The sequence below is a fragment of the Callithrix jacchus genome, chromosome 21 (genome assembly GCF_049354715.1).
Source record: "Callithrix jacchus isolate 240 chromosome 21, calJac240_pri, whole genome shotgun sequence".
NCBI lineage: Eukaryota > Metazoa > Chordata > Mammalia > Primates > Cebidae > Callithrix > Callithrix jacchus.
In genome coordinates, this window is record NC_133522.1 from 31,766,943 (window position 1) to 31,781,455 (window position 14,513).

The 14,513-nt window shown below is 36.7% G+C and overlaps 1 protein-coding gene and 1 long non-coding RNA gene across 7 annotated transcripts in view; one reads left to right on the forward strand and one right to left on the reverse strand.

Annotated features, from left to right (window-relative positions):
• MRPL39 (mitochondrial ribosomal protein L39) overlaps positions 1-14,513 on the reverse strand; it is a 201,294-nt gene that overhangs the window by 159,665 nt on the left and 27,116 nt on the right. For 2 of the 6 annotated variants that reach the window (XM_054249143.2, XM_035282817.3), the window contains exons 10-11: positions 7,288-7,334; positions 3,950-4,082 (exon numbers count right to left, since the gene is read on the reverse strand). The exons of 3 other annotated variants lie outside the window; for them this stretch is intronic. In XM_054249143.2, the coding sequence (XP_054105118.1) occupies positions 4,025-4,082; positions 7,288-7,334 (105 nt within the window). In that variant the 3' untranslated portion in view covers positions 3,950-4,024. Of the gene's footprint in view, positions 1-3,949; positions 4,083-7,287; positions 11,304-14,513 lie in introns of those variants that run through there. One more of the 6 variants, XM_008986516.5, reaches the window with a different exon arrangement.
• On the forward strand, positions 4,053-11,204 carry LOC118149862 (uncharacterized). The gene is made up of 2 exons (XR_004737582.3): positions 4,053-5,877; positions 6,468-11,204. It is a non-coding gene; the product is annotated as an uncharacterized LOC118149862 (long non-coding RNA).

Sequence of the window (14,513 nt, forward strand, 5' to 3'; positions counted from 1 at the left end):
CATAAATACATGAATGAATTAGAATGTGCTATGAATTTTGCCATTCTTTACTTTACATGTGCCAACATGGAAAGTGTGTAACTTTCACCTTTCAACAGCTCATCTTAACAGACTTCTGCAAACCAAAAAACTCTACCCCAAAAAGCCCTACATTTTAACTTTTAAAAAGTTTTTTTTATCAGCTTTCATGCCATAAGATCTACCATTCAATTTAAAGAAATTCTTTCATTTTAAAGTAATAGTTATTCAATTCCTTTATTCCTACCTCCTTGAGAATCTAATGGAAGTTATGTATGCTCCTCTCAGAAAAAGTTTTTTAATGTGCATCCTCACACACAATTTTGAATTTGATGTCAGCAGGCTAGAGGCTTCCTTTAATCTCAGCCATGAGCATTGAGGGTTCACTTTGCGGGTTCACTTTCATAATCAATATTCTAAACCTAGCAGGCATAAATAGCTTGAATAGAGGAAAGTGGTATGTAGACTCTTGGCCTTCACTTGGTGAGCACCTCTGTCCTTAACTAGTTGGTGTCCCCATTTCTGTTAGTCATTGGCTATTGCTTAGCTGAAGCTACTGATTTCAACAGCCTTATTGTTTTGATAATAGGCCTCCACTCTGCAGAAGCCTGCTACTGGAGAAGGAGCACAGCCTAAGAATCACGGTTTGTTTCTAGTACCAACTCTGCAAATTTCTGTGCCTCATTTTTCTCATCTCTAAGATGGGTAACAGGGACTGAGTCATCTCTAAAATCCCTTTCAGTGATGAAATTCTGGGATTCCAGTGTAACTACCAAGCTTACTTTCATATACCTCGTGAGACACAGCTGGTCTTAGTGAATTTATATCCTCTATGTCCAAAGAAAGAGTAAGTACCACTGTAATTCACTATAGAATGTATTTTTGTCTTTCACTGACCTTACTGGACTCAAAACTGTTACATGTTTCCTTAAATTAAAGAGAATAAAAAAATTGTGAAACACTATTTTTCAAGGAAAAATATTACAATTTAAGTCTCTTTTATCCCACCTCTCTCTGGTTACAATTTATATATATGAATATCATATATATATATATATATATATATATGAAAAAAATTACCTTATCTCAGACTCTTAAGGAAATGCAATGCTTTTAATATGATCACTGCTGTGTAATTCTCATCTGCCCTGAAGCACTTAAGTTCTGTCCATCAATCAATATCTTTGGGCTTACAATATTGAGATCCTCCAGCAAAACTGGCACAAAAGCACATCTATCCTCAAATAAGCACATCCTGTCTGAGCCATTCAGCAGCTTCACTCACAAGTCTAAAGCTCAGCAATGTGGAAGAACACTTGATTCCTAAAATGACCACCCTTACACACAGTGACACACTCACCAGAAAGTGAGGCTTAACATACGTTAAGTGGCTGTAGTTTAAAACAGACTGTGAATGTCTGTGCTAATTCTGAGAAACAGCAGAGATATTAATCAACTAGCACAGATCGCTAATATCTGTACTAATTATTAGGACGGATTAGCACAGATACTGCTACCTTGTGTAGGTAGACAGGGTCAAGGCACTGGTAGAAGGAAAGATTAGTGAAGAATATCAAATAGCTGATTTAATGGAATTGCGAGGCTGATGTTTGGATAAGGTGAAACAATGACCTACAATGACATTTATGCCAGTTCTCCATAAACGAGAGTGTTCTACACAAATTATAAATTCCTGGCTATCTGAACAAAATGCTATGGTCTTTTATATGCTCACACACATAATGGTTCTGAGCATGAGAAACGGGTGCCAGATTGCCCAGGTGGGCATCGCAACAGCATGCTCCGTACTCACTGATTAACCTTGGGCAAGTTACTTCACCTGCCTGTGCCTCAAGACCCTGTGTTTCAATGGGGAGGATGTGCGTACTGATTCCTAAGGTGGTGAGGAGGAATTCCTGAGTTAGTATACATCAAACACTTAGGTGCCTGGCACAGAGCTGTGTAGATGTTTCCTATTATTATGTTGAAATGGATGATCTTGTGTATTATAAGAAATCAATCTGGAAGGTGAGGTACAACTGCAGTCTGAGAAAGTAGAGACTTTCAAAGACTTTTTACCGTGTCATGAATTTTCAGAGACCACACTGAGGGAGCTGAAGCCCAGAGAAGTGAAGTTACTTCAGCATCACACAGCAGATCCAGGACCCTGTGTGATTTGAAAAGGCCAAGTATCTAATGATGCTCATAATTTAGTTTACATTTTGTGCCAAATAGACGAGGTCAAGTGGGCCTCAAGTGGCTTTTATAATTTTTGTTTCAGAATGCATATCCAAAAGAAAACCTACTAAAACAGTTCTGAAAATTATTTCCAAGAAAACATTTTGGTGTACCTTTTAGCAGTTACTTTATGACTTAAAGATTAGGATAAACCAAAGAATTATTTTACACAGCTTTTACCTGCTTGCAGATAACCTCTAATTTATACAATGGTTCAATTACACAGTGGAAAATATATCTGGGATTGTACTTTTAAAATAGCAAGTGGAACATATGATAGAAGTAGGGTTATAAGGTACTCAGCAAGTATTGATGACCGATGTCATTAGTATCGTGGCTAACATTCAGTGAGCCCTGACTCTGAGGCTGGCACCTGACTAAATCCTTTACATTGCCACTTCATTTTCACAAAGACTTTCTGAGTAGGTTCTATCTTTATCTTCATTTTTAGAGAAGCAACTAAGACTTAAAGAGGTTTATTAACTTGCCAAATACCACACAGGCAGTTACACTGGAGAGGTCTGGAATGAAACCCAGGCAAGTTGAACACAACAGAACAATGAACACTCCTTTTCAGTTAGATTTGCTAATTGTTAATATTTGCCATACTGATTTATCTCTCTCTGTCCCTATCTCTCTCTCTCTCTCTCCAAACCTGTCATCTAACTTCTAAATGCTTCAGCACAGATCTCCTAAGACCAAAAACATGGTTCTATGCAATGAAAACACATGATTATGGCATCCAAGAGTAATTTTTAAAATTAGGGATGAAACCTAATTTTTACCCACAAGTCCAGATGATGAAATCTACCAGTATTCTCCAACTTTATGTTGTTTATACTTGACAGAATCTTCTAAAAAGGGTCCACTGCTAATCTGGAATGCCAACAAATCTTATTAATATATCTCCATATTTGTAAACTTCTACTAAATCCTCCAAGAACCTGCATATCAGTTAAGTCCTGAAATGCTCCAGTGCCAAATAAAAGCCCACTGTGCAGAAAGAAATGCCTTTGGAGACTCTCAAACATTTATTCAAATGTATTTAGTGCATATCTGTCAGCTGTATATGCAGCCCTGAGTGAAGACCCAGTCTCTGCCATCACATACACCTCAGCACTAAGAAGAGACACATGAAATCATTACCATGCAGTGTGATAAGTGCTCTGACAGAGGATGGGGAGAGGGATAGCCACCTTGGGGAAGACAGGGAAGCAGGGTCCCACAGGAGAGGAGGAGAAAACAGCCTCCAGGACTGTGCTATCTGAGAGAGCAAGAGAAGGAAGGCAAAGAGGACAGGTCCATACTTGAACACCCTGAAGGAGGTATATCTAGTGCCTAAGAGTGTGTATGATAACATCTTGTGGAGCAGCAAACATGACCCTCAATTGGTTTGTAAAAGCACTGGGTCAAATGTCATGAGAATGTAACTAGTAAATGGTCTTTGCCTTATAACACAGGGTATCCCATCCATGTAAGACAACCAATTTTTAGAAGGGCAAAACCAAACCTTTTGTTTACAGAATTTTCTCTGTTTGCCTTAAATAGTTTTTAGTACACAAATTCTTCCTTGCTTGGGGCCATTATGGTATGTGGAAGGAGAAAAAGATAAACTGTGGCTTACAGAAATAGAAAAGGAATTTTTTCCCATGATGCAGCATATGGATATAAATAACAAACAGGTAACACATAATAAGTTCCAAATGAGGCATTGTGTTGAAATTCAGTGTTGAGCATAAACAGTGAACTCAAATGAACAAAGGAGGCCTCATGGAAGGGTAACAAAACACTCCAGAGCAGATAACAGCCATCCGATTTTCGGTTCCCTGGGAGTGGGGAGAAAGGACATCAAAATCAAATTATAAATTTTAAAAAGTATTAAAATTATCTTATGGAAGTATGATATTAAAAAGTTTGTTAGGCAAATGGAAAATGTTTTGTGGACCTAAGAAATAAGAAAGAATGGCCATCATTTAAAGCCACAGAATGCATCTCTCCCACGAGCTCTCCCCTTTCTACCCACAGCTTTATTCACATTTAATCTGTAACATTTCAGAACAGCCAGACCTGCCACTGAGCCAGTGTGATGTCAGGGTGTTGAGGAAGTGAGTCCCTCCCTGGGACACACTAGCCCACGTCAGGGAGTCAGACTCCAGCTGGCTGTCATCCTGCTTCTGCTTATTCCACAGAATGAGTCTGGTGGGGGGAGGAATTCCTAACCATTTTTTTTAACACATCCTTATCTGAAAAGTAAAAATACTAATTACTGTCCATAATAAAACTATTGAGAAGGTTACTTAGCTTCTAAATAAGTTCCGCAAAGCCATTTCAGTAAAAACTTCCTGGTTCTACAATTGAGAAAAGTAGGATAATCCTCTAAGGCTGACATTCTTTCTCTTTTGTGCATTTACAACTAAATGGTCACTGATATATAACATTTCCACAGTGATTCTGTAATATCCACATTGGTTTCCTTCCAAGACAGTTCAGAAGTACATCCCACCTTTAGGTGTTAAGTATCACCATTGGCATATATCTTTAAAAATATTTATTTTCTAAATTCTCAAATACAAAAAAGAATATTATGCTATTTAGTGTATAATCTGCTATTTTCAATAAGGAGCTCTTAATTTAGAAATAGTCGATATTTTTCAATAAAGAGCTCCCAATTAGAAATATTAAGAAGTGATGTTAAGTTTTTATAGAAGTAAATGAAATATCATGATAGGGCAAATTTATAATATTTCCCCCAGGAATGGCTTATTCGGGGAATTTTTCTTATATGTAAAGTTAATGATCTGAAAAGTGGTGATCTTATCATTCACCAAGATTTCAGGATGTAAGTTATTCCTACAGAACAATCCACCTTTACTCTTAGAAGATGAGTTTGTGTGCTTCAGAAGACATAACCCCAGTTGGCCACCATCTCAATCAGTAGTAAGTCACACCATCAATCCCTTGTTAATGATAGAACTCATGTGAATTCAAGAGGAAACATAATTGTCTTTGCCTCATTCCCTGGTAGCAGAGAAGTTGACTGATCTTTAACGTCAGTTATTGAAATGTAACACAGAATCATATTCTACAGAAAATATGTGATAAACTGTATACAAATAAATACACATTAGAAAGGCAGACATTTGGATTTTCTTTTTGCCAGAGTGTATTAACGGTCTTTATGAAGAATTACTGAGAAATTAAACACTTCATATGACATTTTATAGCATGTAGAGGTTGAAAATCCGAGAACTAAAACTCAGGTGATAGTCTAAATACTTAATTTATTGCTGGTTTATGCTGGACATGAAAAGTGTGAGCTTAAATTATAAATAAAAAACTATTGAACTACCAAACTATTTGGGGCATATCCTTATCTTTCCTCTATATTTATTACTCTTTATTCCCGTTAAAATCCACCTATCATGGGTCCTCACTCCTCGGCCATTGATGGCTACTTTCAAAGATGACTAGCTAACTAACCTAATAAACAAGTCTAAGGTGTTGTGTCAACTTCAACCCTACCCCTCTTTCCCCAGATAACTTGTCTGCATTTCAAGAACAACCTACTAGAGACCTTACCTGTCACCTTGGCTCTCCCACCCAAAGGAGATGGCTCTAAGGGTAAGGAATTCTGTCTTAAGTAAAAGGGAAGGAAAACATTCTGAAAGATGCAGAGTTTTTATAGAGGCAGGTGGTTGGGGCATCACGTTTACAGTGACTTTCAACTTTTGACTCTAGAAATCATTATTCTAAAGATTATGACAAGTCCAAAATGTCACAGAATCCTGATTTTTATACCCTTGCATTAATCACTGCTTACTTTCATGATGCAAACCAAAACTGCAGCTTTAGAATATAAAGAATCAGAATGAATTCTGATAGAAAAGCCAGATACTGCTTCCACATATGCAAGTATATGCTAATCGCTTTTAGCGAATGGATCTAAATAGGAATTAACATTATTCCATCTTAATGATTATGTTTTTGATTGGTACACATAAACGTTAAAGTGGGAAAATATTTAGAGGAAGTTACCTAAACTAAATCACTTTAATTTTCTGCAACATAATTACGTTACATTTCACCTAATAAAATGGCTTTGGACCTAGAATTTGTACTGCTACATCAATATAAGACGACTTCCAATAGAAATAGATGTACATTTGCTTTGTAACAACAAATTGCAGTTTTAAATTATTTGCATATTTCAGGATGAATAAAATGAGAGCTATCCCACAACTGCTTTCGTTATGAAAGTCGACCACTGTAACTTTTTTTAAAGAAGACCTTATGCACTTTGGGAGGCCGAGGCGGGTGGATCACGAGGTCAAGAGATCGAGACCATCCTGGTCAACATGGTGAAACCCCGTCTCTACTAAAAATTACAAAAAATTAGCTGGGCATGGTGGCGCGTGTCTGTAATCCCAGCTACTCAGGAGGCTGAGGCAGGAGAATTGCCTGAACCCAGGGGGCGGAGGTTGCGGTGAGCCGAGATTGCGCCATTGCACTCCAGCCTGGGTAACAAGAGCGAAACTCCGTCTCAAAAAAAAAAAAAAAAAAAAGAAGACCTTATGGTGTGCAATTCCTTCGGTATGCAAATATTAAATGGTGGGTGCTAAGAATAAGCAGCCAAATAATATAAATACATATATAATTGTGCAACGACATAACCTATGATTTAGACATAAAACGAGATCCTTACCAGATAAAGAGTTATGGAGATGGATGGTAACAATGGCTGCAGAACATAATGACTAAGTGTTTAATATAGCTGACCTGGACACTTAAAAATGGTTAAGATGTTAAACTTATGTTATGTATATTTCACCATAAAAAAAATTTTTTTGAAGGACAAACCAGATCTTAATGACAAACTTAGGGCATAGTATGCTCTGAATATTAGTTTTGATAACATCTTTCCTGGAAAATCAACAAGGTAAGAATAAAAGGATAAGATTCTGAAATCTTATGCTCACACCTCCCCGCCAAAAAAAATGTCCTTAAGGAAAGCATAATTTAAGAAAAACTCACCTAAGTGTTTCCTTCACTTTCATTCCTACTACCAGAAGAAGAATTGCCTGTCATATAATAAAAGATATTTGGTATTATCATTAATCTGGTACACAGTGCTTCCTCTTGGTAGATTTTTATCCATTGTGAGATTTTGATAGGCAGTGAGTAGTAATTCTATCAAGAACACTTAACTTGGAACCTATGCTATATAGTAAAGCTTATATTGACAATGGATATTTCATGCGGTAAGCAGAAGATGTATTGTGGAGTGAGGGGATTGGAAGTACATCGGCAGAACTACCTAGTCAAAGACCCCAATCTAATTTCTAATGTATAATTCATATAAATTCCTCTTGTATTGCTGTACATTAAATATTATGCTTGTCACAGTCTTACTTGGTTAGCATTGTCACTATTGATTGTCGGGCCTATAATTGTGTATAATTCTTCCTCAGCCACTTTACCTGGCCACACTGATTCCAGAAAGAACTACTTCATTTCTTATTACCTCATGAAAGCCCCTCTGCCCAATGCCTTGGCTAACAGACTGGCCTTTGCTGTCTATGACCACTAATTCCCACTCAGGCACATGACAATTCTGTTGTTGGTTGCTTAGCCCAGTCAAAAACACTGTAAGTGGACATAGATGCCACACTGATGGAGGAATGATCTTCTAGTCATTCTAATGTCCTTAAAAGTCTACTGAGTATTTTTAAATTTAAAAAGAAAAAACAATTCTGGGATATTTTCTCCTTTATTCTGTTCATTACTGTTTTTCATCTATCATTGTGTTTTAAATATGACTTAAGATTTGACAGTATATTTAGACAAATTTCTTATTTCTCTACAGCGTTAGGAATTCATCACGCCTGTATGACAAGGTTGTCTTTGAGAACAAAAGGGACCTGTGTGACACTTTTTATTTCAAAATACATTTAGAGTTTGAACCAATAAAAAAAAGCTCTTAGGATTTTTAATACAGTGTAACACATTATCAAAAACACTTGTCACTTTTCCAAGTGCTCTAATCAGGCAATTCATATGTATATTTAAGAAGATGAAAACGCCAATTATTATACTAAATATATTTATTTTAATACTGGTGCTCATATGTTATCTTTAAAGAACAGGAGTAAAATTTATGGGTAGAATAGTATGCAAGCAATTTACCTTCAATACAAATTAAACACATCTTTTTAAGAAAAGCTTGAGTTATATTGGCTGGGGAGGGAAGAACAAACACTAGATTATTAATATGTATTTACTGAGCATTTACTATGTCCAAGATCCTGTAAGGGGGGGGAAAGTCCTTATTTTTATCATCTTTATTGACTGAAATTCTATAAAATGAATTCAATTCCTGAAATGACATCACTTAATCCAAAGTTTTTCATCATCAACTAATTCATCTCAGAAAACAGCAGAGTTTTAAAAAAAATACTATCAGTAAAAATGATACATTTCCGTGGTTTGGAAATTTCCAAACCACGATATTCTGCCCCGTCAAAATATATTCACTGGGGAATTTTTTACTTTATATGTTTCTTTTGAACTTAGTCACATTTTTATATCTAGCTGGTTTCATTATTAAATAAAAGAAAAGGTGATTCCCCTCTTGTACTGAAAGAGACCACATACTTGAATGATACTCTAACTTCTAGGTTCTGCTATAGTAACACTGAAATCAGAAACCTGTGGGAGAAATGTCACTTTATCTGAGAGAGTAAAATCAGACTCTAAAAGGAAGTAGCAAATTCATCTTGTTCTTTTTTTTAATCAACCCTTTGCCTAGGACACGTAGTTCAAAACACAGAGGACTCTTTAAGTCATACTTCCTTTATGTAGTCAAGACCAAAGCCACTGGGTAATGCTTTCCCCAAAGGAATCTCTAAATAGCAGATGGGAACATTTTCAGATAGATTCATTGGTAGGCAAACCTCCACTGCTTGTGTCATATTTCCGAAAGAATAAAGGTAAAACTTCAATGATTTATTACAGAATGAAAAATTCAGCCTGAACCCTACCTTTGTAAAACAGGTCAATTGGGTTTTAATATTCATAAATCATAAAGGACTATTTTGAATATTTGGGCCTTTAGTTGTCTAGCTCCCAGATGAAGTATAAATCAGAAAAAAAAAAACTGTACTGTGTCAGAATGCAAGCTTCCCTGTTTGCATTTTGGCATTTGGAAACTTTGAAGAGTAGTTTTTGTTTTTGTTTTGAAGATGATACACGTATGTACCTGGTTCAAAACTAGAGAATAGAATTTAAAACACAATTTTTTTAAAAGCCTTCAAATATGCCTAAAGGTAACAATGTCATGTTTTAATTGCCAATTCCTCTACCACTCTCAACAAATGACTTCCTAGGATTTAATGAGCTCCCTCCTTTCAACAGAAAATGGACGATTTTCCTTTCAGATTTACTCCAGCTTTGTAACCACATGTGCGTACACAAACATTTCTTTCTCTCTTGCAGGTGGCACAAACCAGGAAGGGGAAATCTGTGGTTTAAATTCTTTATGCCTCATCCTCTGAGTTCTGAAGGCTGTATGCTGTTAATGCTAATCGTGATAGGGGTTTTTACCTCCAACTGACTCCTACATGTTAGCATTAACAGGGTATGATGCCTGTTACTAGCATTCACATGGAACAAATTTCTGCCGTGGGAGGATGACAAAGAAGCATGAGTCACCCTGCTGGATAAACTTAAGACTTCAGGCTTTACCATTTTTCAATTTTGTTCATCATAATCTGGTCACTAGGATGCTCAACCTTAAACTAAGTTTTAAAAGTAAGGTTATTTAAAAGATTTATCAGTAGTATCCTAAATGCAAACATTTTCATTTAAACGTCACGTCCACATTTGTTTTTATCCTTAACAGAAAATGTATTCATGTCATTTTTAACTGCAGGTTTTGGCTTGTTCATTGTAATATTCATAAGCACCTTTGATTCAACTGTTAGAAATGTGAGCTAAACATAAATTTCTATCATATTTTTGTAGTTAAAAATTAGAAGGACAACTAACCTCCACTTATATTATGGATTGTCTGGCAACATTTTTTAAAAGATTTAAAAATTGGTATTTTCCCCTATGTAACAATTTCCTGTTTAGACAACTTCAGTTTAAAAGTAATACTTTGATTTGACTCTTAAAGGGAAATTGAAAGGCTGTGACCCTGAATTTTTTAAATAGAATATTTTTAACAATTAGCATGGTAAATAACATCTGAAAGCTAATGGGATGTTTTTTCTGTACAAGATACAAACATTTAATCAAAAAATTTCACATTTGAAGTGAAGACCCAAACCTAGGTTCAAGTTCAATAGCTTAGCCACATAATACTGCCGTGTAAGCAGAGAATCCACCTTTCCACTCTAAACCTGTTTCTTCATCCATAAAATGGGGATAATACTTAATGTAAGGCTTAAGTGAGATAGATAATTATTCTGTAAGATAATCAAGTGTTACATTGTTATAGATTAATCCAAGAAGTAGTAACCCTACTTTGTTAGAGAAGAGAAAAGCTAATGATTTGATTTGCAAACTTTTTAAGGTTTGGATTTCTATGTAGTTTTTCTACATAACCATCACTTAAAAATATGTAACCAAATGTAATTGTTAGTATATTTAATATACACTTGTTTTAACAACTCTTCTCAACATTTTGTCAGGGTTATTGACTGTAACCAAATAAATCTCATGAGTCTTTAGTTGATTTAAAATAATTATTATGGCTTTTTCTTTTGCAAAGTACAAATTATCATTTAGAAGATATCTGCACAGAAAAAGACAATGGAAGAAAATTATAAAGATACTAAGGGGGACATTCCCGACTGCTAGGACACGGTATTCTCATGTAAGAGTACCCACTTGGCTTTGCCCCACTTTCTGTTCAAGTTGTATGTGCTGCCAAAATAAATTTCTTCTCCTAACCCCTGGCATGAGTTTGTGGTTCCATGGAGCTCCCATGCAGGTAGAACAGAACACATTCAAGAGTATTTCTTCAAGCCAGTTGCAGTGGCTCATGCCTGTAATTCCAGCACATTGGGAGGTCAAGGTCAAGGAGGGCAGATCACTTGAGGTCAAAAGTTATAGACTTCCCTGGGCAACAAAGTGAAACCCCATTTCTACTAAAAATACAAAAATTAGCTAGGCATAGTGGCACATGCTTGTAATTCCAGCTCATCAGGAGGCTGAGGCACGACAATCTCTTGAACCCAAGAGGCAGAGGTTGCAGTGAACCAAGATCACACCACTGCACTCCAGCCTCAGAGACAGAGTGAGACTCCATCTCAAAAAAACAAAAAAAAAAAGAGTGTTTCTTCAATTCATTTTATCTGCCACTGTATATCTGGAGGACTCCTTGCTTTGAGTCCCAGGTCTTCAAAATCCTGCTTGCTGCCTAAAGACACCAAGTCACAGAACATTAGGACTGGAATAAACTGTTGCAGTATAACTTTCCTGCTGTTATAATAAAAAGCTATGAACATTACAAAGGCACTTACAGAAAAGCTGTGCTGGGAAATGCCTTATTTGAAGAGCACTTGAGTACACTTACATGAAGCCTAGGAAAGTTACTTAATCTTCCTCTAAGCCTCAATTTCTTCATCAGTAAAATGATGAATATATTTCATATTTCATAGGATGTAGGCCTAAATGAAATCATGCATGTGCAAAGCACAATGTCTATTATGTATTGTTAAACACAGACTTTCAGACCTTTACATTTCAGTCATTTAAATCAAGTGATCTACCACAGCAGATCTCCCCAAGAACACTCTAGCTCCAAACTAACTGTAATCCTGTGGTGACAACCCAAAGAACCAGGTTCCCGGATTTTCTCTGATGTCCAGCCCTCCTAGGCTTCTGACGGCCTATCTCCTCATCTTAGAGGGATTCCTCCTGACTGGTACATTCAGTCATTACAAAAATTCTTGAAGCATGAGTAAGAGTAAGTATGTGTTTGGATTGGAGGAAGGGGTAAGTAACAAGGTATATATATGAGTGTGAGAGAGACTGTGTGTGTGTGTGTGTGTGTGTGTGTGTGTGTAAGTTACAAACTAAACATGATTTTTAAAAATTGTAAAATGTTAAGAGAATTATCTAGGATCTGATCCACTTCCCCAGAAATTTACAGAAGTCAAGACCAAGCCTTTCATATTCACTGTCATCAGTTAGATAGACCCAGTAGCTAAAAAGTTAGGAGAAAAAGAAGAGGAAGAAAAGACAAAAGTCAAGTCAGTGGACTGAAGAATATATACAGAACATAGAGTATTAGAAATTTTCTGAAAACAGATGATAGTGAATACCTCAAAGAAAGTGAGGAAACTTGAAAAGGGAGCTTGAAGAAAAATAATAGAGCCCATAGACGGGACACAAGCACAAAAAGCTGACAGAGCATGTGCTTCTCTAATAACTAGAAAACAGTGGAACTGGCAGGAAAAACTTGCACATAAGAGTTTGGCTTTCCACTTTGGGTTTCAAATTCTCCCACAGCAGTAAGGCTAAGTGAAATAATGTTCACATAAGGATTTTTTTGTCTGTTACTGTTGTATTTCAACAAATTTAAGTGCTCTAGTATTAGTCTTCATTCATCTAATACACACAAGTACTGGATTTTTTTACGTGCATTCCTCAAATGTCATCACAATGTTGTCTTCTCTATATTCAATCGCTCTTTCACCCTTCTCTGTAATGCTCAGGATTTCCCAGTTCACTAGCACTTAACGTAGTATATCCTAATTTATTTTGGGATGTAAATGACTGCAATAGAAGTGATATCCTTGAGGGATGAACCACCATCTTGCACATTCATATCCCATTCAAATGTTTACTGACTTAATCACACCATTAGTTTTCCAAATCCAAGTCTAAAAACATAAATGAGTTTAAGTACAGTGAATATTTCATTTTCACTATACCACTAAGCTGAAAGAAATGATTTTTGGTAAATAAAAGTTCATCAGACAATTCAGTGAATAGTTCCACATATGACTGAAGATCAAAGGATTCTCACCTTGGTAAGCTTATCAAGACGCATGTTCCCAAGCTCCCAGGCTCCCACTCCCAGAGATTCTAATTCTGTAATGGAGCTGAGGACACTACATTTTTACGAGACTGGCCATGTGGTTCAAATTGAGGTGGTTCATAAACCAACTCTGAGGAAATTGTGGTTTTATACATGATGCTACTGTTGATGTAGCCAGTAGGAATGGTGTGCAGCAGAACTGCTGCAACATACGGATCTGTTTACACACTGTTCACCTGTAATGAAAGTCTGTAACATGGGCTGAGTGATAAGAGATGTCTTGTGGTTGACCTCTTTGGAGATAAGCAGCAATGAAATTCCAATGAAGTCTCATCATCCCTCTTCACCAAAACTATCCTAACCACCTCAATAAGATACACCTGACTTCCCCACACCCCACCCACCCACCCACTGCCCCAAAACCAGCTGCCCTATGTTCTACCACTGGCTGAAACCAGCCAATAACCTGATACTAACTAACCCCAATCTATCAGCTGCTGCCTAGTGAAACAGAAAGTCAATTAGAAGGAATCAGCTGCCAGTTCTTGCCTTGCAAGGAGTGGATTGACTAATGAAATTGCCACGAATGTCACTGCCATCCCATCTCACCCTCTCACCTGTGCTGCAAGACTTCAACAATCATACCCAGTCTCCACTTGGGAAAATTCTGTCCCTTCTCAAATGCTGGCAGCTCAGCAATGTGGTCCCTTAACTCATGCCAAGAACTCCAAAAAGGGTTACAGCTAGAACTGATCTTTCTCCTCCATGCTCCCAAAGCAGATTATAGCTCCTCTATAAACGGGCTTCGCATTGTGCCCCATGTTTGGTTTGTAACTTGTGTATACACTATCCTCTCTTCTAGACTGAGTTTCTGTAGGAAAGGAGAATCCTTTTTACCTTTTTAGTATTACACCCAGCTCAGGGCCTTGCTTAAATTGAATGGGAAAATGTATCCAAGTACGCGCTGATGTTGGAAATTCAAATTGTTCTAATGTTGAGGGCTGTCTGTATCTGGCATATATGTGTTCCAATTTCAGGAACTGTTTTTCAAGTTGACTTGTATGAATTCCTTACAGATGCTCAAGCATCAATTTGGCTTTCCCTAAATCCTGCAGATAAGGAAGGCAGTATCCATGTTTGCTTTAAGAAATTCCATTATTAAAAATACATGAAATTTTGTCCTCAGTATTTTTTTAACAGGCAATCCTGA